Genomic DNA, 27,154 nt, shown 5'->3' with positions numbered 1-27,154 from the left:
CTCCCGTGTAGGGTTGTAATGGTATAAGATTTTCACAGTATGGTAACGTCTCAGAAAATATCACGGTTTACAGTATTAATCAATTGTTAAATAAATAAACTGTATTATTAAATTTTGGGTATTATTATTATTATCATCAGTTAAAATGACAGTTAAATTAATGAAAACAGGATTTTTTTTTGGTTGAACAAATGCTTTTATTATAACAAACTTGAAATAATTTGTTTGTTTATTAAAATTTCAATAAAACATGTCTAATCAATTAAATTTGATAATTAATAATGAATTAGATTAACAACTTATTTTTAACATTAATAATTTATAAAATGTTTAAGAATAATATTGTCCTATGAAATGTATTTTATTCAGAAAATTAATGTTTCTTTTTATTAGGGGTGTAACGATATTCGAACCAAACCGAAGAACCGCGATACAGAACCCACGATTCGAATGGCGATACTCTCATGGCGTACCGAACACGCCCCGCCCTGCAAGCTACCCCGGCCCCGCCCAGCCCGGCTCATTGATTGGACCTGGAATCAGTGTTGCCAAGTCCGCTTATTATAAGCGACTTTGGGCTTGTTTTTCTGTAAAGTCGCTTACAAATATTGGTAGTCGCGGGTCGCGTTTTTTTTTGGGCTTGTTTCTAAAGTGTAGTTGCTTATTTGGGCTTGTTCTCAGCTCGTTGTCAAGCAGATATTTTCTATATGTTATTTAAACGTAGGAGTTTGTCTTGCCTGTTCCCTCCGTCTCTCCCCTTTCCCTATACACAGAGTTTTTTCCCCACCCACATCCTGCTTCTAATTGGCTCTGACCCAGATGGCAATAAGTACTACCCAATCAGAGGCAGAGCAGGGCAATCGGTTTTTTTTCTGGTTAGGAAAACGTCAGTGAGTGACGTTTAAATGAAAATACGTGCGAGTCGCGACCGTCGCGACTGATGGTGACTGGACTGTAGGAGAGTTTTTATATATAAATTATATTTTAGATATTATAGATATAGATATTATAGTTTAATATTGTTTAACCCTTTAACTGTCACTCCCCCTTTTATCGCATAGACATGAAAATCACTATTCAAACTTAAATGGTTGTAATTCAAGAATGCTTTCGAATATAGACCTATGGTTGGTCTTGTTTTAAAGAAGACATTTGCCAGATTAATGTTGAAATGAAGTATTATGAAGTTATGAAAGTGAAACAGAAAAGAAGTTATACAAGTTTGAGTTTATGAAAATGAACAATGTAAAAATATCATTATTTATATTTTATATAAAATATATATATTAAAAAATATATTTTACTATAAAACTGCCAGAAAATGTAAGCCAAAAATCTGAAGAAGTTGTGTTCCAAATTTTAGGTTGATATCTCAAAAAATGAGCTTTCAGTAAGATTTTATTTGGCCGCAGTACCAACATTTTTCACTAGATGGACAGCTTCATTACAGAAGAAAAATAAACTACCGTGTGCACAGTTTTACAAAACTACGCACAGTTTACCAATCTGTCCACATGGATGTAAATTGACAATCTGTACCCACAGTTTAAAACTATCTGTCACCACGGATTGTAACAGTAGCGGTAGCGCGGAGTAAACGCGAGTAAACGCGATCATCTCTTCCTCAGTTACAGAATAAACATGAAGATATGTTGAAAAATACAGTATACTTACTGAAAGGCATCATAACTCGTGTAATCGCTCAATCAGTGTTTCATCAGCGCAAAGACGTCAATAAAACTGCAGCTTGTCACTAGCATTATATTTACCTCAGCAGGCTAGTGATTAAGTGTCCACAACTTGTTGGTTCCTAGAGAAATGAACTCTTGCACTAAATAAATGCACAATATTATCCTATATATTATATTTTACTTAACCTGTTAATTATATCTTGATTATTTAAAGTACGTTTAAAATATCTTTAATGAAAATGACAGCAACTGTGTAAATTATTATATTTCAATAACAAATTAGAGTAAAGTTAATGCAAAAACTGACAAAGACACAATTTTCTCATTAAACCACTGTTTAATTTTTTTTTTTAGCTTTCTAAACCGAACCGAACCGAGACATCAAAACCGTGGGAAAACCGAACCGTCAGTTTTGTGTATCGTTACACCCCTACTTTTTATGATTTAATCCAAATATATTATCAAAAACGGTGGTAGGCTAATCAAATGTAAATTTAAACTTGTGTCCTTTTATTTTTTGGGGAAGCGCTGCAAAAAAAAGATTTACTAAATTAAACCATGGACAAAAAAAAATATTCCTATAAATAATGTTCAAATAAAATGTATTATTATTGTTATTATTATTATTATTTTGAGAAGTAGGCTACGTTCTACTGTATGCCTACAATAGTAATATATTTCTGTCATAATTTCTCCTAGTAAAACCGAACTTTTATTTTGACGGTTTGTGAAGACCTGTAATAGTGTATTTGACAATGGATTTTCTCAAATAAAATTATGAAAATGCTCTCAGAGCAGCTCTGGAAATGTTCATGTATTCTTATCCTCAAATTGTTTGTGAGACGCTGAAAACACCATGAACGTCACGAGTACTTGAGTATGTAGTAGACAAACGCAGCTCAGCAGAACAAATAGGGTTAACTTATATATTTACTTGCAGTATTTTTGTGCTTAGCTTAATTATCCACAGACCATGTCGCGATTGGGTTTATTGCACAGTTCTACTTTCCATGTATTCATCCATCCATTATTTTGCATGTTTTACGTGACATCTGCATTAAGTGAATTCCATTTTCATGACTGGATTCCGGGATTCCCTTTGCATCACGTAAATCGGGACATACCTTTATCTGCAGGAGGGATGGTGTCCTATATCCTCTTTTTGCAGCCACTTTGCGTCCACATTTTTTGCAAATTGGATATCTATCCTCGAGGACAACCACGCTTTTTTTCTACTTTTCATACTGGCCATAATTCGCTTGGCGCTTAGCTTTCAGCTTCAGCTGGGCGTCACCTTTTTTGCGCGTTTGTTCTCCCGCCCTCCAATCAATTCAGTAGTTTCCGGAGTGTGTGATCCCCCCCCTTGTATTATTATTTTTTACTCAGTAACGGATATGATTTCAAATGTAGCGAAGTACAATACTTCAAAGAAAACGTACTTAAGTAAAAGTAAAAGTACAGATTTTAAAAACTACTTTAAAAAGTAGAAGTACACAAAAAAACTACTCAATTACGTAACGCGAGTAAATGTAATTCGTTACTTTCCACCTCTGGGATTCATGCGCTTTGAGTAAAATTCCCTTTTAGGCAAGTCAGTCCACTTGGCGGCCATCTTGGCCATGCCCCTAGGTAGCTTTTTTATATCTAGGCAATAGGAATCTTATCAACTTGAATTGGGATGTCTCAGAAAGTTTTGGTAAACCGTATGTTTCAATAATGTATATAAGAAATAATATCTGACAAAGATAGCTTCTTTAGCTCAAAGTAAGCAAAATACATTATGCCACTAAAAGACAAATGCGTTCTAGAGCAAAAGACAAAGAAGGTTCTTTTATGATTAAAGCAGTCAGTGTCTTTTTTATTTATATATTTTTATATTAGCTTTTATATGTTAGCAAGTGAGCTACTTTCAACACCATGGCTTAAACACAGCCGCCAAATTAAGGGTTGTAATTTTTCCCCTTCATTTTCATGAGTGGTCCATCTCCTCCTTATACTGACTCTATTTGAATCTGCGGGTTCATGCTGGGTGCCCTCTACTGGTAGCAATCATTCATACAGTCAGAAAATGTGCACAATTGTAGTCAAAATCCAGTGAAAGCTGATTACACTGACTACCATTCAAAAGTTTGGGGTTGGTAAGATTTTTTGATGTTTTTGAAAGAAGTCTCTTATGCTCACCAAGGGTGCATTTATTTAATCAGAAACACAGTAAAAACAGTAATATTGTGAAATATTATTAAAATTTTAAGTAACTATTTTCTATTTTAATATATTTTAAAATGTCCTAAAGATACATGTTGTGGAAATTGTGATACATTAAGAACTGCATTTACTGTCACTTTTGATCAAACGAATGTGTACTTAAGAAATAAAAAACGATTCTTTCAAAAATAAATCTTACTGCCCCCAGACATTTGAGTGTACGTGAACGTACCATATTGTAAATCTCATAAAACAACAAGATGGTACCGATTGAAAACATCATGAAACATGAAGACAGCAGAATAAAACATACACACTCATGGTGATGGTCATATGCTCTAATGACCTGATAAAGAGCTATTGGATGAATCAAAAAGAATTTATAAATGAATCAATCGATGAACAGCGGGATGTGGTTTTTCTATGAGTACACAGTGTGTGTTTTACCTTTCTGGAGGCTCATGTCCACCATGCGGGGTTCAGCTAGCTCCAGGTAAAAGTTTTTGTTTTTTTCATACTCCTCATCATCGATAATCTTAACCTGTATGGTTTTACTGAGAGAAAGAGAGAGAGAGAAACACAACATCAGAGGTCAGTGAGGGGTCAGTGGACTGTCCTGAGGTCAGAGGTCAAACACACAGTATCAACTTTCTATGCTTCATTCTCCTAGCTGTCATGTACCATCAATCATGTTTGCTAACAAAAAGGTTATCTGCAAAATAAAACAGTGATGGGTTTTAGTTCAAAATCTAGACCCGGTTGTTTGTAGTGTCACTACAGCACAAATAATTAAGTTAGCATTTTAATTACGTTTATCATTAGCAAGGTTGTAACATTGCTATTAGAAATCATGTATCGATGTTCAATTTACAAATGAATCACATTTTTCAGCTTACTTGATTGATAACTGAAACAAAACCTGTATTGCATTCAATCATTTTACAGCTATGAAGAAAGTTCAACAACTGCATGTGAAGCTTGTGAATTAAATTTTTTTTTAAATTGTTTAAAAATATTCATATATACAGTAGCTTGTATCTTAGCTAGCCTAATAGCTGTAACTCAACACTGGCAAATTGTTGATCTGCCTACATGACTGTTTACTTAAAGGCTATTACTCCCCTTTTCACAAGATGTAATATAAATCTATGGTGTACCCAGAATGTGTCTGTGAAGTTTCAGCTCAAAATGTATTATAGCTTGTGAAACGTTGCCGTTTTTGAGTGGCAATAACAAAACATGCAAATTTCAGTCAAATTTCTGAAATAACCAGTAGCGGAGTGCAGCCTTACGGAGAGACTCATGAAGAAGTTACAACTTTTAGACTGGACCTGGACGTTTCTGAATGGTCAGTGGATACATTTATGTAGTTGTTGTGGAGTTACATTGATTCATCTCATCGACTTGCATGTACCGTCGTGTTTAACTTTTACACAAGTTGACAAAGTTCCCTGAGGGGTTTATAAGACACCTGTGACATTTGGTCCAATAGTGTTCTGTGCTCGTCTGTGCAGCAACGACAGAACAGTTTGCATGCTTTTCTCGAACATTTGCCATTGCGTTAGAACTGGTTACACTGTTGTCGCTTGTGAAAACCAAATGGCAGCGCTGTGGGTAGAAACGTGCAGATTAAGGAGCAGCAATATTATAATAAGATCCCCTTCCTACGTCAGAAGGGGAGCGAAATCTGATCTGCTTATTTTTTGACATGCTTGCAGAGAAAGGCTTACCAATACAAAGTTACTGGGTTGTCACTTTTCACGTTTTCTTGTTTGGTAGATGCACAGGGGACCCAATTATAGCACTTAAACACGGAAAAAGTCAGATTTTCATGATATGTCCATTGTCCCCGTCACTCTTTCATTGCTAAATTCTCAGCATGTGTGTGTGTGTTTATGGCATGTGATTGTTGTTGACCTGGTTTCTCTGTGAGTAACACCTGTTTCAGCTGAGTTTCAATGAGAGTTTCTCTCTCCGTGTGTGTGTGTGTACGTGTGTGTGTGGGTGTGTGTGTGTGTTAAACCTGTGAACATCCCCCTTCCTCCATTCGGATCAGTTACTCACAGTACAGCTGTCTACAGACCCACACCTCTTCATCTCTCTCTCTCTAATATGTCTTTCAGTCTAACATACTCATGTTCTCATTCCCTTTTGCTCTGCCCTGTTTCCCCTCCATTAGTGGACACATTATACTCAAACGTTCTCTCAGCCTAACTCACTCTCACACAGCGAAGAGAGAGAAAACACACACGCACACAAACACTGTGACAGGGCTGCATGTTTGGTCTGTGATCTGATATAGGTCATAATGGAACAGTAAAATTAGCTGAATTTCCAGCAGCCATTACTCCAGTATTCAGTAGCTGCGTTTACATGGACCCTAATAATTCATTTGTAATCGGACTAGTAGCAAAGTCAAAATAAAAAAGACCAGTGTAACCACGTCAGTTGGAATGAATTGGCCAAATCCGATTAAAACTTCATTCGGATTGTAAGGGGTGGTTTAAACCTTTTCTGATCCGATTGAGGTCATGTAAAGACCTGACTGGATTGAAAACCGAAACCGGAAAGTACTGCGCATGTGACATGGAAATGGTGTAATGGCGTATAACATGTGGAACGAGCTGTTGTTGTAATTGAATGAAGAGTCATAAATGACTGTTGTGTCATTCAAAATATTCTCCTTCCACTCATCGACAATGTCCCACCAGTCCTTTTGTTAAATCTGTTCTTTAAAACAAAGAAAAGAAGCAATGTAGGAGAATGGTTTGTAAGCAGAAACAGCGGGAAACTCTATATATTAGTGCACGTCAAAAAATAGGCTATAAATGAGCACATTAAACAATTTATTCCGATTGAAACAAAACATGTGTCCATGTAAACGTAGCCAGTGTCACATTGATCCTTCAGAAATCATTCTAAATGCTGGTTGGGTGCTCAAAAAACAGTTGCCCTTTATTTTACAGTACATGTATTTGTGTACTTACCTAAGAAAGTACTGGTTAACATAAGATAACTAAATGGGTTAAGGTTAGGTTTAGGGATCAGTTCAATGTTAGTACCTAGTTATTACCCAGTTATTGTAATCACTTTAAGTACATAGTATGTACATGCCATGGGGAAAAGGACTGTAAAATAAAGTGATACCGAATAAATATTTGTTATTATCAATGTTGAAAACTTTTCAAAACTTTTATTCATCTTTGCTGAATAAAAATATTAATTTACTAATTTTTTTATTTTACTGACCCCAAAAATCAAGCGTGGCGTCAGTTATGGCAGGTCACGTTAGTCAAGCTCTCAGCTGATCCACGTCTACCTATAGGAACATGACGCTTATCACTGTATACATATATGAGCTCCTTCAGTATTATCAGCAGCTTGCGTTTCTCAAGAGCATATTACACTCCTCCATCCCCAGCTCCTCCTCTCGTCCAGTCAGTATGGCATTCTGAATAAATTCTCGAATTATGTACTTTAAAACCTTGAATTATTGATATCTGCAATACATTCATGTTGGTTCTGTTCTGTTTACCCTAAGGGGGTTATTGCTGCTCTCCCTGCTCTTATCCATGCTAGGCTGCATGGATGTGCAGGGAGTTCTTGCCCAGAACAGAACTATACCGCCAATCCAAACTGTATGCTAACTGTCAATCATATTTGACGATAATGGTCCTGACAGAAGTGCAACAAAAGTATAATAAAAGAGGTCCGTATGACTTGCATTCCGAGTCATCTCTAAAGCCTTAAAACAACCATGAGAAAGTGGATTTTGTTTTTATGGCATTTGTTGGCTGGTTGTACTCTAGATTCTAGAACATTGCATCTTTTTATATAAAATTACAGAAATCAGCATTATATAAAATAAATAAATATAGTTCAAATTGACACTCTCATGGGTCTCAAACCTTCATTACTGTAGCTCTTTATTTCTATTCTGTTTCCTCCTCATTGTGTGTGTGTGTGTGTGTGTGTGTGTGTGTGTGTGTGTGTGTGTGTGTGTGTGTGTGTGTGTGTGTGTGTGTGTGTGTGTGTGTGTGTGTGTGTGTGTGTGTGTGTGTGGTCCTGGTAAACCCTACGTTGTGGGGACCAAATCTCAGTTTTGAGGAAATTTTTTTATCCCTATAAGGAAAACAGCTTATAAATCATACTAAATTATGTCTTGTTGAAAATGCAAAAATCCAGAAAGTTTTCTATGAGGGTTGTGATTAAGGGTAGGTTTAGGGTTAGGGGATAAGAATATAGAGTTTGTACAGTATAAAAATCATTATGTCTACGGAGAGACCCCATAAGACATGCATGGAAACCCAACGTGTGTTTGTGTGTGTTTGAGTGTGCTAGAAGAAAAGGATATACAGTAAACAAGATATATTCCTGTCTAGTGAAAAAAAAAACCCTTACTGTGGCTTCTCTGCCCGTTCCGAGCTCCAGTGACTCGGCAGATTGCAAATGAATCTAAACATTGCACATGTGCTCAAACTCAGAAAAGACAACATTCCTCCTCTGTTCTTTTTCCACTCTGGGAATTAAACGCAATCTTAAGCCGAAACACACTTTCACGCACCACTGCGTTCTGAAATGTGATCTAGGATAACCAGACGTCCTGTTAACCCGAGATAAACCCAGTTTCACAAGGTGTGTCCCAGTGTTCTGACAATTCACTAAAAAGCATAACTGCCTCCGAGTTTCAGCTGTCAACAGTTTCTGCTTTTGTTTGCGGATGTCAATAGAATCACTGAAGAACGGTTTCATTGCCATTGCAAGCTGATTTGCCGATTCCTTCATTCTAGAACACCTATCAGCAAGTCTGCTTGAAATGTATCGGGTTGCCATAACAACTCCAGACACTTGCTGCTGCCTCTGCTGCTCCCTGCCAGCCTACAAAGCGCAAGCACTAGAATTTTACATTTGGAACTTAAATGTAAAAGGTTCCAATTGTTGTTTAAAAATCATTTCATGAATTTATGGCAATAAGCCTAAACCAGTGTATGTACTATCACTTTAAGTAAAAAAAGTTAGATGGTTTTTGCAAGCTTTTAGATATAATATCCATCAATCTCCACTCTATTTTCCATCTCTTTTTGCTCCTCGTGTCATAGTCAAAACTAAAAAAACTAATTCCCACTGCCCACCTATTCACACTGTCTAACAGGTTTCTCGGCAGGTGTGTTTCTGAGAGAAAAAAACCCGTTGGACAGTGTGAATATGTGGGCAATAAAATCTGTGTATTTATTTTAAGACAGTACAGTCAAATGCATCCTCAAAACCCAAAGCAAACAACATCAAATCCAAACATTAAATCAAGATATTTAAGGTTTGTTATTATTACATATGAGAGAAGATAATAGTGAATGGTGCTCTAATCTCAAATGCTTTGTTCACACTGCCCCAATCTTTCTGCACTCATTTCATGTATAAATTTCGCAAGAAATAAAACTGGATCAAAAAGTGTAGCCAATATCTGGTATGTTTACACTAGATGCCTTACACTTCAGCACAAAGCCAAGAGACAATGTAGTAGTTGTCAAATTGGAAAGAAAAGATGAAAAAACTCCATTGAAGTCTATTCATCTCGTCATGTGCGGATTGATTAAGGAACATACATTTAGGCTCATGCATATCCTGTGTTCAAGACTGCTTACTTGTTCACTCAGTCATCATTTATGGATAGTGAATGCCTCATGTGAGTAGAAATCAATGAATTCCGGCACATCTGTAAACATTGTACATGATTTGTCCTGAACAACATAAAAACTATTTGAAATCTGTTAGGACTATTCAGAATAAAACTAACTCTGTTTTAATTATTTTAAAAATATTTTTTCATTTTTCATACTACATACCATATATAGATGTAGGGTGGATCTGCAAAATTTAGAAAAAAGCTTTTCAGACTACAAAATGTTGAATGAATGGATTTTAGTTGCATACTTCAAAAAACTTACTCCTGTCTGAACAAAGCTTTACCTGATGCTTAACTAATCCTGATACAGCGACAAATGATAAAACTTGTGCCCTAAACAGCTGTGCCCACAATAAGCGGTAGGACATTTTGGGTGCATCTCAATCAGCTCAATCAGCAAAAAAAAGGTTATTTTCGTAAACGAAAACTCAAATTAAGACTAAAACTATTGGTCAAAAAACATTTTCGTAAACTGAAATAAAATAAAAATTTCAACATAAATTAAAAACAAAAAAATTCAAAACTATAATAATAACCTTGGTTCAGAGTGCCCTCACTTATCAGGAAGTCGGCCATTTTAAAGCCGGTCTCAATTGCAAAATCCTACCAGTGCACTGAAATGTTTGCTCCCTAAAAAAGTCCCACAATGCACCGTGAAAACCAGGGAGCATCAATGCTCACTATGTTCCCTTAACGGAAGTTCTAAAGTGCGCAACATAAATCGTGTGAGCCAAATACACTAGACACGTGATAAATGTTTTATAAAATACAAACCAATATTTAATTATATTTCAACATAAACATATATCGCTAGGCAGGTAATGAACATAATCTTGCTAACATTTTTTTATTTATTTACAGCTGAAACATTGCACTATGTAACAAGCAACGTATTTATCATAATGTACTTTAAATAACATTAGAAAATAACGTAAGAAAGATATCAGTTCGGCCGCTGTTCATAAATACCAGTAGTGATGTTGACATTGTCACGTCGCCGGAAATAGTCATCAGTGTCCCAATGTGTAGTGAGCCAGTGTCCATATTGTCCTTACCAGTGCCCGAATTCATGTCCACCATATACTGATTCTCAACCTAGAAAGCTAGGGAAGCTTTGTGTTCGAATTTCCTAATTAATTAATAGAAATTCAATAGAAGAAATCAAAACCACAAAACCAAATCAAAACGTTCTCAGCAGAGCTTAATGCCGTCTCTAATCAAACACACCTGAACTGACTAATTAAAGGTTCAATTGAAAATGTTGTGTTCAAAAACAGGTGAGGTTAAATTTCTCAGGTAAGCATATCTGCAGAGAGGGAGAAAGAAGAAAGTGGGAACAAATGGAGAAAATAAAATAAATGAGAAAGAACATTATGGATGAAGGAGGAAAGAGTGGAAAAAAGTTTTAAAAAGATGACACTATGGCTAGCGTTATGTTCTTTTTTTAACCCAATTTTATGTAAAAATGTAAACCTTTGCCATTTGTCACATTGAAAATGAAAGGTCAAGCTGAGTGCTTGGCATTGTGGGATACAGTATTCCATGCAATGAACTGTTTGGTATGTGATTGTTTGCATAGAATACCCAGATTACCTTTTACAAAATGTGCCGTATACAACCAAAGATCAATACACAAAAATAAGTATGCCAGTACTTTTGTTACGTAAGTTGGTGTATTAGAAACTTGCACGATGAGGAATAATTCCAGGAAACAGACTTTAAACACAAACACTCAGGAACGGATAGAGACTAAGGGAGAACTGAGGGTTTAAGTATACAGAGCAAACAAAGGAACTTAATTAGTAAATTAACAGGGCACAGATGAATGACAGGACTAAACCAAAAACACAATGAAAACAAAGAAGACAGATCATACATGTAACAGTACCCCCCCTCCCAAAAAGGCACGTCCTCGTGCTGTAAATAGTCCAATTGAGGAGGGAGGGGGCTCTGGAGGAGGGCATAGATCTAACAAAAAAACAAAAAGAGTCCAGGACAACAACAACAAAACAGTCCATGGAGGAGTGGATGGTGGGAGGAGCCAGTGTGGAGCCAGGAGCAGGAGGAGCCAGATGTTCAGCCAGGGACCAGCCAGGACGAGGCCCCAGGAGCAGCCATGGTGCGACTTGATGGAAGGTGCCCTGGGGACGAGATGCAGCTGTTGAAGAGGGAGACACAGGTGGAGAGGACAGGCCGATGAGCCCACGCGAAACTAGTGGCCCTGGAGACCGAGGTGGAGCTGCGGCAGCGAGAGTCCGAGGTGGAACCGGTGAACCAGAGGACAGAGGCTGAGCCGGTGGGATCGAGGATGAAAGCGGAGCCGGAGGGACGAGGGAGCCCGGAGAAGCCGTATGGCCAATGGTTTCCGGTGGAGCAGAGGAAGGGAGGAGCCGATGTGCTGTATAGAGCTGGTGGCCTGAAGACACTGGGCAGGTCTTCACAGCATGTGGGAGCTTCAGAGGGACTGAAGCACATAAGCAGAGGCGGGGCTGAGGAACTGGCTGATTGAGGAGTTGGGCATTTTGGAGAGACAGGGGGCTCTGGAGATACAGGAGATGCTAGAGAAACAGGGGGAGCTGGAGATACAGGGAGACTGGGAATAATCTCTCCAAAATGTCCATTAAGTTAGCCTCAAAATGTCTTTAAGCTCCTCTAAATACCTTCCAGAGTCCATAATGTCTCCCCTCCATCCCATCAAACTCCACTAAAACTCCCTCCACAATAAACGATTTTGCCAGCTCATGCACCTGGTCAGACTCTAGTGGTGGTTGGACTCCACGGCGATGACTCCTTCCAACCTCCTGTCTGGTTTGGGCTCGTCCATCGTGGCGAGCTGGTCTCTACGGTCTGCAGTCGGAACGGGACACTCCATCGTGTCGGTGGGGGATGGTTGGTCTCTGGCGGCTCTGGAGTAGGAGTGGGGCTGGTGAGTTCTTCCTCAGTGGGGCAGACGGTGAGCTGGGACTCGTTGCACACCAGCACCCACTCAACGAACTCTGCAAATGTGCCCCGAGGACCCACACCGAGCCTTTGTGCACTCGTTAAGACTGGCAAGAAAGAAAATGCACAGGGAGCGAACAGGCAAGTCTGTTAGGCTCATCTGGTAGAGAAATCCGCTGATGTGGGCCTCGAGGCTTTAATGCTCCTGCTCGAGGCATAACATCAGTACAGCAGGTGAGGCAATGCTGTTTTCTGTTGGGTCCGTTCTTCTCCCTCCTTTAACTAATTAAACAGACTGGAGAAAACTAGGTCACAGGACTAAACCAAAAACACAATGAAAACATAGGAGACAGACCATACATGTAACAACTTTCACACTGATTTACAGTCAAGTCTAAGGGGCCATTTACACGACACTGATTGCAACTAAAAATGGAAATCTTTTTATGCGTTTTGGCCTGGCATGAATAATATGGCCTGCCGTTTTCGCAGATCCGTGCGAACAGGAATCGTTTTGAAAAGTTTGTCGTCTGTACGTGAAAAAAAAAACGAAATAAAAAACATTTTCAGTTGTTGGTATATCGTTGATGAGTAAACATACCCTAAGAAAGTGTTTGAATGCACAGTGCCATTAAGCAGTGTGATTATATTATTTAGATACCATTGAAGTATTTATTAATTGAATTAGCTTTTATTTTTTACATTTTCAGTTTCCATTTTAGTTTTAGAAATTTTCTTATGTGATTTTTTTATATTTCTATTTACCTTTAAATATATTTATTTTTAGTACTTCAATTTAAACTATTTCCAATAGTTGCCAAAGCAAAAAAAAAAGTATTTACGTATAGTATTTAAGTATTTTCATCTAATATTTTATTTTTTATATTTTATGTCAGCTGTATTTCAATAAACAAACACAATTTTAATAGTTTTAGTTAACAATAACAACACATGTATAATGTGGATTGTCATTAGGCCCTGAACTGATTGTCGGACGCCAATTTAATTAAAAACTAATAAACTTGCATTCAAACTCCCTCTCCTACGCGCTCTGTGTGTGAATGGCATAGCGTTGTGTGTCTGTGAGGTGTTCCAGGCATATTGGTTGTATTTATGCAGTATCTTTTCGTCTATATTCAGTAATTCAGACCTGCAGGCACAGAGACACTCTCGAGCATCATTACTGCACCAGAAATATGCAACTAAGAAAACCTCTGTCTCATCTGCGTACAACACACACAGATATCCAAACCAAGAGTGAGGAGGAAGGAGAGGGAGAGAGTCTATGTTCTCCCCAGTGTCACCCTGATTATATAAGAGACACGTGCTAAAAATAAACCCTGCAGTGAAAAGGGTGTGTGTGTGTGCGAGAGCATGCATGTCTGCACTGATGGGCAAATACACACACAACCAGGGATACACGTTCACAGACTAATTTGACTCAACGCAAACACAAACACACACTGTGTTCACGCACGTGCCTGCGAGCTCGTGCTCTCTGTGGTTGCCAAGGAGACACAGCTTTCTTCAGCTGAAAAGGAGCAAAGCTCTGGCTCCTCACACATACACATTCCAGCCTTCCAGGATACTTTCTGGATTCGGTATGCTAACACACTCAATATGATTGTATGTGAAAATGTCTATACAAGATAACTTACTCTTGTTAGTGTTGTTTCCTGGAGCTAACCTCAGGCAAGACTCCACTGGCGGCTATTAACAATAGACCGGAACGTACAGCCCAGGGTGGTCAGCGCTAGTGGCGCTAATAACATGCTTAGCTAGCTACTAGCGTGATGCAGAGATTCAGATGGGGCCACTTCTGCACTCAACTGTGAGGGGCTGCGCTATTACCCTCTGATTAACCTGCAACCTACTGCCAGAGTCCGAATTAACACTCGCAAAGTGCCAAATTCAAGTAAAAATTTGTTTTGGCAAGCAAATAAAATGGTTGCTCTCCAGCGGCTGGAACCGCATGATACATTGTTTAAATTGATTGTAGTGATAATATATAGTATAAGATTCAAATTAAAAAAGCTGACACCAACAAAAAAAAATATATAAATTATATATTCATTCATTTTCATTTAATTTATTACATTTCAAATAAATGCTGTTCTTTTGAACTTTAATTAAAGAATCCTGAAAAAAAAATGTGCATCACAGTTTCCACAAAAATATTCAGCAGCACATCTGTTTTCAACATTGATAATAATAAGAAATGTTTTCTGAGCAGCAAATCATTAGCATATTAGAATGATTTCTGAAGGATCATGTGACACTGAAGACTGGAGTAATGATGCTGAAAAATCAGCTTTGCCATCACAGGAATAAAATACTTTTTAAAATATATTAAAATAGAGTTAAATATAAAGAATAAAATTTTAAATTGTCCTTCACAATATTACTGTATTTTTGATCAAATAAATGCAGCCTTGGTGAGCATAAGAGACTCTATCAAATACATAATACATATATATATTATTTTTCTGAATGTTATAATTTTCTTTGTTTGTAGTTTTAAAAATAATTATGGTCTTACAGAAAGTTAATTTTGGACCCTGGTGGCCATCACCATGGGAACTACTTATGGGATGGAGAGGGAGATACCTGACACGTGTCTAATAACATCAGAACCAGAATTACAGCAGAATTGAGCTTTGTGCTGCTGAAACTGGATCTTTAGACCCGGTGCACCACTGGTTTGATCAATGCAATGCTCATACTGTAGTCGCAGTGTGTTTGTTCGCAATGTCTTTAATCAGCAATTCCTCTACGGAAAATGGCTGTAGAGGGTTCTTACGGATAGGATTTTGATTCACAGTGGAGAGTGCTGTAATCATTTCATTGATCGATCCCTGTCTGTAATGTTACTGCCAGTGTTCAGTCGAACTGTCTTGAGATTCCAAAGGGGATTCCAAAGGGCTCCACCGTCTCTTTCTGTGTATGTTAATTGTAATGGCTCAGTGGTCACAGTGTCAATGAAACTCGCTGATGAATGTGTGTCGCATACTTCAGCCTCGACTGTGACCCAGGGTAAAGCTAACAACAACAACAACAACTGTAAACAGCACTATATATACACTATCTATAGTTTGAGGTCAGTATGATTTAGTTTTAAAGAAATTAATACTTTTATTCAGCAAGGATGCATTCGATTGATCAAAATTGACAGTAAAGACCGTTACATTGATTTAAAATTCTATTTCAAATAAATGATGTTCTTTTGAACTTTTTATTCATCAACAAAATCTTCAAAAAAAATCCTCAAATACTGCCAAACGCAACTGTTTTCTAGAAATGTTTCTAGAGCACCAAATAATCAGTATAGGATGATTTAAATTAATGAAAATTCATCACTACCATCACAGGAGTAATATATATTCAAATAGAAAACAGTTTGCGTAACATTGCAGTGTGTGCATAATAAAGAGGAAGAACTAATTAAGTTGAGGATCATAAATGAGTTTCTGTTCTGAGCAGCCCATGCTCAGACTCTCCTTGATTAATTTACTATTTTTTGTTTGTTTATTTAATTTTAATTAATCTATTTTAGTTGGAGAAGTACTTAATCGCCGCCTGATATTTCACCCCAGAAAATTACTTGTAGATCCATAATAATTTGAGACGTTTAGCTTTAGTTACAAAAGAAAGAAAAATAATCTCAATATCAACCTCAATCAGTGGCATTCCTGTCCAAACGGAATTGGATTTCTCAAAGGACTACCACGTTAGCCCAAAAATAGTAGGTAATTTTCTCTTTACCAAGGTTGTGAGAAAAACACAGATTCGTTTTGATAGGATTGAAATCACAAAGTATGTCTGCAAAACACAAATATACCTAACCTCCTCAGGGAAAACTGGTCATGTCCCACAGGGCTCGAGAGAAAGAGAGAGAGATGAGCAAAGTGTGCTAGGATCAAACTGAATTAACACTTCTGCATATTAAATTGGGGCCCTGAAGAAAAACACACAAACATACATATAACATTGCCACCATGCATCTCCTCCTGGGCAGAATATTAGGGACAATACCACTTATCTAAGCTTTTAACAAGTACAATCAAAGGTCAATATTGCTAATACTGATAAAAATACTGATACTTAAATTTCAGTCTGTTAGGCTACACAAAACTGAAAAAGGAAAGTCATAGGGATCTGGATCGACATATGGGTGTAAATGAAGACAGAACTTTCACTTTTGGATGAAGAATTCCTTGAAATCCAAATTTATTTATGATTTACATCATATATTCATCCTCTTTGCTGTTCAATCCATTATTCAAGCAACTCTCCTCATCTGCTCTCTCAGTCTCTGTCACAAGGAATTTTCCCATTCACAGGAGTCACTAAGATGTTCGAGCTGATGTCTGGAGTGAATGTAGTAAAGTAAAACAAGAGTAGAGTCAACTCAGATTTACACAGACACAAGCACAGTCCCTCTATATGATCTTAGATACTTGACAGTACAATGTTTTGCATTTATTTCCCTCAACTGTATCAGACGGCTTGGACCACACCACAGAATTATGGTGGTCAGTTAAAAACAATTCTCGAATGTTTCATGACTGGGCTGTACAGCTTTTATGAACTGTGTTGACTTATTATTGTTAAGTGCAAGTAACTAGGCAAAGTAAATGAATAGGCAGGAAACAAAAATCGGTACATTAAACATGATGAACATCTTTTTAACTTTACATAATTACCAATTAGACAAACGTCTGCAAAGACCTCACGACAGGAGACTCTCTGCTTATTGTGCTTCATAATGGCAGAACTACTCCTGATATGTTTGCCAAAACATGTTTGTGTTCTATGAAGAAACCAAAACATAATTCTCTAGAAGAAGCACCTATTATTTAATCATAAAGAATTAATAATGTTTACTTTATCTAAATGATTCATTACACTGTGGAGATATGCTATAACTGCAGCATATTTTTTTTATAAAAAAAACTTTAAAAGCCCAAAGGGAGGCGAGAGACAGAAAACCAGGGCAGAGAAGAATCAGAGGAGAAGGCTAATGATACAGATCCTCTTTCTACTGTTGCTTTCCTTTCATCCTTCGACCAAATGCTGACTGAACTACATGCACAATAATTAAAGCTACTAACACACAAACTCCACTGACTATAGTAACAGCAACTAACTCCACTGACTATAATTTTATATTTTCTTTATTTTTTAAAATCTAAATAGTAATGAATAATCAAACAAACTGCATGTGAATTATACACAATAATAAAATACTTAACTCAAAGTGACTATATTTATAGCAACTTCATAAACTAGTGTCTAAAATTACAACTAGTAATTCAACCTGACTACAAGCTACTCATAAACTAGTTTCTAAACTTAGTCATATAGTAACTTTTATTTCATCTACTTAAATTGTTAAGTCAAATTACATAAAGCCAGAAACTACAACAACTCAAATCTTAGCCAATTATTAATTAACTCAAATAAAGCTTTCCACTCACAAAAACTGCATTACTACCAACCAACATAAGTGGTATAATAAATTAAAGCCGATAAAACTGGTCCAGAAAGAGAGTCCTGGTGATCTGAAATAAAAATACTTAAAAGAGAAAGAAAGAAAGAAAGAAAGAAAGAAAGAAAGAAAGAAAGAGAGAGAACAGAGAATTGGTTCCTGGTGCATTCTGGTGCATCGTGCTGCAGCATCATGGGAATATAACAAGCACCAGCCGAGAAGGAGATCCCCGACACACACATAAACACACACATAAACACACACACATTCACACACACACACACACACTCTCACTCACTCACTCACTCACTCACTCACTCACTCACACACACACACACACACACACACACACACACACACACACACTCACTCACTCACTCACTCACTCTCACACACACACACACACACACACACACACTCACTCTCTCACACACACACACACACACTCACACACACACGCACGCACGCACACACAGGCTCATATACACACACACACACACTCACTCACTCTCAAACATACACACTCATTCTCACACACACACACACACACAGACTCACACACTCACTCAATCACTCACTCACTCACACACTCACTCACTCTCACACACACACTGGGTTTCCACGTTTTATGGGTACTTCCCATAGACATAATTCATTTTATACTGTACAAACTGTATATTCTATCCCCTAACCCTAACTCATCAAAACCAACCAAAAAAACATAAGCGGTTTTCCTCATGGGGACCAGAAAAATGTCCCCACAAGGTAAAAAATGTCTGGTATTACTAAACTTAAACATTATTACTTACTATTACTTAGACATTTGGTCCCCACAACCAGGGCCGAATTTGTGAATGTCCACCCAAATACAATGAGCAGAAAAAATATTTATAATAATATTTTAATTATTATTAGAATTAGTTTAAAGCTTAAAATCTGCAAGAAAATTACTTTATAAATTAATAAAACTTAAAATATTGGCACTGTTGGGCAGAAATCTCGTATCTCCATTAGGGCTGTAACAATACATCGATATGGATCGATGCATCGATGCCACACGTAAAATATCGATATACGATACCTTTATCGTAACGTCCATCGAAGTTACGATTTTTCCGCCAAAGCGCACATTTTCATTTACTCACCATACTGTCTGCCGGTGTGTCTTTATAATTAATAACGTTAATTTTCTCAGCTGAAATAGACGCCTGACAAGATTGACTGAACCCAAAATCCGGTATTGTCCACTGTCAAGGCATCGCGAGTTTATGTTTTAGAGCAGAAACTGTCAAAAACGTACTCGGTTACTAACGTAACCTCGGCTCTCTCTAGAGAGGGAACGAGTACTGCGTAATATCTTTCGCTATGGGGAAAACCTCTTTTCCACGAGATATTGAAGCCAAAAATTATCCTTTAATTTTGATTAATGTAAAACGCTGTGCGGCAGCGTGCAGACATAGGCAAGACGGCTCGCGCGCCTATTGGCTGCCCTGCGGCAACAGCAGCAAGCCTATCGAGAGAGGCCCTGCGTGACGTGACATCCAATGGGGGTGCTTCGCGCCCATTTCGTCGCGTCCCGCCAGAATAGGCGTGGCCTTGGCCTATAAATACGCTCGACAGGCTGATACAAACTGGTTTTCATCGCTGAAGCGAACCAGCGCTGTTGTATGCACGGCAAGATACGCAGTACTCGTTCCCTCTCTAGAGAGAACCGAGGTTACGTTAGTAACCGAGTACGTTCTCTTACGAGAGTATCTCTCGTACTGCGTAATATCTTACGCTATGGGGAACACAATGTAAGACGCCGTGCGTACTGGGATCCGACACCAAAGTCCCAAGGGCAGTAGCCCGGGGCTCATATAGTGCATAATCACCGTAGACTCACAGAGAGTCGGAGAAGAGAGGCTACCAGCATCATTCCCCATGAAATAGCATCCCATAGGAGCTAGTTATGTCAAAAGTATATCCCGCAGACAGGGTGAACGCGTTCAGCCTGAACTGGGCAAAAGTACGGGCTATTCAACACCCATGGAGCTGTTCCATCGATCAGTGAGCGATACTCAATCAAAACTCAGCATTCTGCGCCGGCGCAGCGGGACAGATAGTACTGAATTCTATACCGACAGCAGCTTGGCCTGTAAGGCGGGAACCTCTAGGGTATAGAACCTTATAAATGTAGACGGCGAGGCCCAGCCTGTCGCCATACAGATATCATGCAAGGAAATCCCACTAGACCACGCCCACGAAGAGGCAACGCCTCTCGTGGAGTGCGCTCTGACACCCAAAGGACACTGCAGGCCCTTAGAAGTGTAAGCCAGCGCTATGGCATTGACTATCCATCTGGATAGGCTCTGTTTTGATGCGGCCAGTCCCTTGGAGTGTCCGCCAAACAAAACAAAGAGCTGCTCGGTCTGCCTGAAGACAGACGAGCGGGACACATAAGCTCTCAGCGCCCTGACGGGGCAAAGGAGATTAGCATCCGCCTCCTCATTGTTCACCGGGAGGGCGCACAGGGAAATAACCTGGGCCCTGAACGGTGTGTTGAGGGATTTTGGCACGTACCCGTGCCTTGGTTTGAGTATGACTTTTTAGTCATTAGGCCCAAACTCCATACAGGACGCGCTTACTGAAAGCGCTTGTAAGTCCCTCACACGCTTCATTGAAGCAAGAGCCACAAGAAATACCGTTTTGAAAGACAGGTGCTTCATGTCTGACAAATGGATTGGCTCAAATGGGGCACCTTTCAGGGCTTCCAGAACCGTAGAAAGGTCCCACATAGGGACTGAGGGAGGTCTGGAAGGATTCAGCCTCCGAGCTCCCCTGAGGAATCGCATGACGAGGTCGTTTTTCCCCAGTGACTGGCCAGACGTCAGTTTTGCAAACGCCGTTATGGCCGCCACGCATACTTTGAGCGTGGACGGGGTTCTACCCTTATCCAGCAGCTCCTAAAGGAAGGAGAGCACTTCCGTAACCCCGCAGTCTACGGGTGAAAAGCCCTGAGCTTGACACCAGGTAGAGAACACTGACCATTTCGAGGAGTAGAGCAGTCTAGTAGACGGGGCCCTAGCCTGCGTGATCGTGTTTAACACTCCCTCCGGGAGGTTAGCGGGTACCCGTTGATGGCCCACACATGTAGGGACCATAACTCCGGGCGAGGATGCCAAATCGAGCCCTTTGCCTGAGAGAGGAGGTCCGTCCTCACCGGTATCGGCCACGGGGCAGTGCTGGTCAGCTGCATCAGGACTGGGAACCAGGTTTGGTTCGTCCATAGCGGAGCCACGAGCAGCACTGGGCATCCATTTTCCCTGATTCGTTCCAGCACTTGAGGCAGGAGCGAGACGGGGGGAAAAGCATAGAGTGGGCGTCGGGGCCATACGTGGGCCAGCGCATCCCTGCTCTTGGAGAAAAAGTTCGGACAGTGAGCGTTTTCCTGGGACGCGAACAGGTCCACCTGCGCTCTGCCGAATGTCTCCCACAGCAGTTGGATCGCCTGCGGGTGCAGCGATCATTCCCCTGCTGGGACATTGCTTCTGGACAGTCTGTCTGGTCCCAGATTCAGGTGACCAGGCACATGCGCTGCTTTCAGTGAAAGCAGGTTTTGCTGAGCCCAGTCCAGGAGGCGTTTCGTCAGCCTGTAAAGGCTTCGAGACCTGACGCCGCCCTGGTGATTTATGTACGCCACCACTGACATGTTGTCCGACCGGACTAAGACGTGGCGGCCTTTTATCTGGGGACAAAAGCGCCTTACCGCGTTGTCTACTGCCAGCATTTCTAGACAGTTTATGTGTAGGAGCTTCTCCCGTTCTGACCACTGGCCAAAGAACGGTCAGCCCTCGAGCAGCGCTCCCCATCCCGAGGTGGAGGCGTCCGTGGACACCACCATCACACTCGATGGAGTCCCCAGACTCACGCCTGACTGGTACCAGTCGGCTTTTTTCCAAGGTTTCAGAGCCGAGACGCATTTCCTGTCGACCCTGAGGCGAAACAGACCAGCGGCCCAAGCCCCGGGCGGAACTCGTGCTTTCAGCCATAACTGCAGTGGGCGCATGCGAAGCAGGCCCAGCTGAAGTACTGAGGATGCTGAGGCCATGAGGCCCAGCATTTTCTGAAACCGTTTGAGCGGGACTATAGAGCCGCGGCGGAAGGATTTCACGGGGCGCTGAATGTTCAGTCCTCGCTCTGGCGACAGACGTGCTGTCATAGACAGCAAGTCCATCACTGTTCCCAGAAAAGAGATTTTCTGGCTTGGAGACAGCGAACTCTTCGCCCAATTGACTGTGAGACCCAAATTCTCGAGATGCTCGAGTAATGCGGTCTTGTGTTCTATGAGCTCTGATCGTGATCGAGCTAGAATCAACCAGTCGTCCAAGTAGTTCAAAAATTCGCATGCCCTGAAGTCTCAGGGGTGCGAGAGCCGCGTCCATGCACTTCGTGAATATACGGGGTGCTGGGGACAGGCCGAACGGTAGGACTGTGTATTGATATGCCTGGCCCTTGAAGGCGAATCTCAAGAATCGCCTGTGACGTGACGCAATCTGTATTTGGAAATAGGCGTCTTTCAGATCTATTGACATGAACCAGTCTCCCTGGCGCACGTGCGCGAGGATTTTGCTGGTTGTCAGCATTTTGAACTTGCGTTTCAGAAGCGCTTTGTTCAATTGTCGCAGATATAGAATGGGTCTGAGACCCCCGTCTTTTTCCGGTACCAGAAAATATCTGCTGTATACACCCCCTTCGCTCTGAGCCTGAGATAAAGGTTCTATGGCCCCTTTGCTCAGTAGTTTCGCTATTTCGGTTCGAAGTAGATGAGATACTTCGTTGTCCACCGTGGTTTCGACACGCGCCGTGCAACGGCGGGGACGTCGAGCGAACTGTAGCGAATAGCCTCTCTTTATAGTGTTCAACACCCATTCTGATACCCCGGGAAGCATTGCCCATGCATTCGCGTGGATAGCTAGAGGCAGAATGATATCCGGGCTCTGGCCGCGGCACAGCGGCGGCTGCAGAGCTTCGGTGTGCTGAGACATGAACACTGTGTTTAAAGTGTGCGAGGCGGGGGGCGATCACGGCGGGCAGCCTGTTCGCACTCGCTTTCTCTATGACAAATTGTGGAGAGAGAACGAGCGGGACAAACCCCGTAGGGTTCAGCGTGTCTGTGAGTGAATGTGGGCGCGGGACAGCGGGCACATTTACTGCAGTGAAAACACCGTCGACTTGCGCTGACTGAATATGTGTTGGTTTCGTTTTTACAGAAACCGTGGGACACGCAATGTGTAGTGTTTGTGGGCACTGTGTCGTGGGCACATTCACTACGTTTGCACAATCGACATGAGTCGATTTTATTTGTGCTAGCCCTGAACTGTGGCGGGCTGTGTCTGCGTGTGGGAATGGGCACTGTGACGTGGGCATTCTTACAACACTCATAACACCATCGGCTATGGCCGGGACACCAGAAAATACACTCTTTATTGGATTTATCTGGGTCGCCGTAAAAATGGCGTTAATGTGCAGGCAAGCGGGCTGTGGTACCGGCTTGTTTACTGCGAAATACACTGGAACAGTCACATTGCTTGGAACTGAACAAGCGAGAGTTTTCGGTGGAGTCTGGCCGCGGCGAGACTTAAACACCGTGGGTCTTAGCTGACTGTATGTGTGTTGGTTTCGTTTTACAGAAAACGTGGCACATGCAGTGTGTAGTGTTTGTGGGCACATTCACTACATTTAATGCACAATTGACATGAGTCGATTTCATATGTGCGAGCCCTTCACTGTGGCGGGCTGTGTTTGTGTGTAGAAATGAACACTGGGCTGTGGGCATTTTTATTACACCCATAACACCATCGGCTGTGGCCGGCATACCAGAAAATACATTGCTTATATGATTTTTCTGGGTCGCCCTGGAAACGGCATTTGTGTGCAGGCAAGCGGCTCATGGTACCGGCTTGTTTACTGCAAAATACACTGGAACAGTCACATTTTCTTGGAACTGAACGAGCGAAAAGTATCAGTGCAAGTCTGGCCGCGGCGAGACTAAATTTTATCTGCTGCGAGAGCTTGGATCGAACAGCACGTCTCCCGTGCGATGGCTGTAGGTTTCGCCACTGAGCCACAGGGGGAAACAACAAAGCTTAAAGTAGCTCGAGCACATAATAGAGCGTCATCACAGTTTTGTGTGTGTTGGCGTTTGTTTGCAGGCGTGCGTGTTATACAACAGGCTCATTGCTGCAATATTGACATTTTCAGCTGCTCAAAATAAGAGGAGCTGAGAAATGTTTGAGAAATGGAGATTGCTCCGGCCTCGGCGGGACTAAAAATACACTCTTTCCTCATTTCGCCGGTGACGCATGCCCACGGGGGGCGGGGTAGCTTTCTTATAACGTAAAGAAAGCTAGCCGCGGTTTTGATGCTGGCCCGTTTCCCTGACGACTCGCGGGCAGAAGGGGGAGATCCACAGAGCTCGCCCAATCCTCACTGTCCAACGCGGGGATATAGCAGCAGGCTCCTCTACAGATGCAGCTATCTCGTCATCATTAATGGCGGAAGCGGCGGCGCGCAGCGGCCGTTGTCCGTCAGTGAGCGACTCGATTGAAGCTGGTGAAGCTGGCGGGCGAACCGGCGAGCTTTCACGGCTGGAGAAGGATCGGGGACCCGCTGAGTACGGCGCTTTGCGGCGCGGCACTACAGCGGGCGGGAGTCTCACTCACCATGGCAATAGCTGGCCTCCTCTACCGATGCAGCTATCTTGTCGTCACTAATGGCGGAAGCAGCGGCGCGCGGCGGCCGCTGTCCGTCAGTGAGCGACTCGATTGAAGCTGGTGAAGCTGGCGGGCGAACCGGCGAGCTTTCACGGGCTGGAGAAGGCTCGAGGACCCGCTGAATACGGCGCTTTGCGGCGCGGCACTACAGCGGGTGGGAGTGCAGACTCGGAGAAAAAATGCCAGGCAAGTCCTCAGAGTCACCATGGCAATAGTTCCACAGGAACGAAGCGTCTTCAAAAAGACGCTGCTCTTTTAGATAAAGAGAGAGAGAGAGAGAGTGTGAGTCGCGACGGCGAACACACACTCTAGCAGTGAAAAAGGATATTAACGCCGGAAAGCGTAGCATGTATGGCGGCTGAAGGCGGCGAGGTGAAGGCCAGCGGCTTCAGGCTCGAAGGCTCGTCCCGCAGAAGGCTTACTATCAGACGGCGCGGCTTCTCACTCCGGATCCAGCGATGCAGTAGTGCTTCGCTGAAGAGATGAAAATCAGTTTGTATCAGCCTGTTGAGCGTATTTATAGGCCAAGGCCACGCCTATTCTGGCGGGGCGCGACGAAATGGGCGCGAAGCACCCCCATTGGATGTCACGTCACGCAGGGCCTCTCTCGATAGGCTTGCTGCTGTTGCCGCAGGGCAGCCAATAGGCGCGCGAGCCGTCTTGCCTATGTCTGCACGCTGCCGCACAGCGTTTTACATTAAACAAAATTAAAGGATAATTTTTGGCTTCAATATCTCGTGGAAAAGAGGTTTTCCCCATAGCGTAAGATATTACGCAGTACGAGAGATACTCTCGTAAGAGAACCCACGTTACTTGTCAACACAACCCGATAAGTCCGTTTTAGCGAATCAGCGCGCAGTATTCAGGTCAGATGACAAGGCTGCAAGTCACTTCGAAAAGACGCGCTAGCTGAGAGGAGTTTCGTCAAAGCTGAGTAAAAGTGATCGAGGATGGATCATTTCAACGAACTTGATGAACCCGTGATATCATCTGCAGGGCGTAAAAGGAAAATAAAATCTGAAACTTTTTCACGGAACCTTGCTAAAGCAGCACGTTATTGGTGAGGGAAAAGCTCCCTGTATTGCGTGTAATCACAATAACAAAGTTTGTCAGGCGTCTATGTCAGCTGAGGAGAATAACGTTACAAAGATTAACCGAGTGTTTTATTATATATCATAGCAATTACTTGGGTTTTGTTTAACTCTGAAACATGAAATGTGGAGTTATCTGCTTTTGCTGAAAAAATTACTTTTAATATATAAAAAAACATACTTTCAATGAACTTTAATTTAGTAAGTTACCTGTATTTTTTTTAGTTATTATTACTTAATCAAAACAACCCAGCTGCAGATTGATGATATTACTTGGAATGCACAAAGAAAAACATGATTTATGAAAATTAACAAGAACAGAGTTATCTGTTTTTGCAAATGAAATTTTCTGTTGTAAATGTCCCAAATGGGAGAGGTTGTGCAATTTTCAAAGAGTTTAATTAAACGTTCATGTTATATATTTTGGTTGCATTTGTGACTTACTAAAAATGTAACTGGTTGTGTAAACTTGACACATAATATCTAAATATCAATAAAAATCAATCGATATAGCCCTGAATCGTATCGTAATCGTATCGCAGAATTTTTTGAGGTTTCGGCAAATATCGTATCGCTGGCTGAGAGAATCGTTAGCGTAATGTGAACTGTTCGAGTTACACCCCTAATTTCAATAATCTGTTGATTTTATTCATAAATGTAGCTCAATCTTGAATGAAGTGCTGCACATTTTAGACCATCTCTGCTTGTTTGCGATGGAAACGTTAGTCAAGATTGAACAAGTACAGTGTTTTCTTGACTCAAGAAACACTAGAAAGGCTAATGTTTTATGTATTTGAGGAGCAGAGAAGATTGTCTTATTTGCAGTGTTTGGGCGGGCCCAAAATACACGGAGAGGTTTAGTAGTTTACATTTTTTCTCAAATATCTTTCTATCCTTGTCTCTCATCTTCTGTCTCTAACTCCAAAGGGTTAAAGGTCAGTGTCACAGTGACCAGGGGTCACTGTGACATGAAACTCCAGAAATCTACTACAAAGGAGAGAGAGAGAGAGAGAGAGAGAGAGAGAGAGAGAGAGAGAGAGAGAGAGAGAGAGAGAGAGAGACAGATTGTGTATATCTACCATGCGCTGACTGTTGACCTTTATTATAGCAGAACACAGGGAAGGATAGCTCCATATAATCTAGTAAGTTAGAGCATTGGTTAGGGTGCCTGTGATTTAAACCCTGTTGGTGGAAATGGCAGGTGCTTGGTTATGATAGATGCAGATGTCTTTACTCAACTTTCTCTCCGCAAGCAGTCCATTGACTCAACCGTCACTGAGGAATGGTGCCTGCTATTCGTG

General features: G+C 41.2%; 1 protein-coding gene across 4 annotated transcripts in view; it reads right to left on the bottom strand.

The window, feature by feature from the left end:
* Positions 1-27,154, bottom strand: part of slc8a3 (solute carrier family 8 member 3) — a 59,274-nt gene that overhangs the window by 12,505 nt on the left and 19,615 nt on the right. For all 4 annotated transcript variants that reach the window (XM_077236532.1, XM_077236531.1, XM_077236529.1 and 1 more), the window contains exon 3: positions 4,344-4,450. In XM_077236532.1, coding sequence (XP_077092647.1) covers positions 4,344-4,450 — 107 coding nt within the window. The remainder of the gene's footprint in view (positions 1-4,343; positions 4,451-27,154) is intronic.

This window comes from Siphateles boraxobius, unplaced genomic scaffold, assembly GCF_051911475.1.
Source record: "Siphateles boraxobius isolate OS27281-9 unplaced genomic scaffold, OSU_SipBor_1 20, whole genome shotgun sequence".
In the NCBI taxonomy this organism is placed as follows: Eukaryota; Metazoa; Chordata; class Actinopteri; order Cypriniformes; family Leuciscidae; genus Siphateles; species Siphateles boraxobius.
Note: the sequence above shows the minus strand (reverse complement) of the source record. Positions and strands in the feature narration are given on the sequence as shown.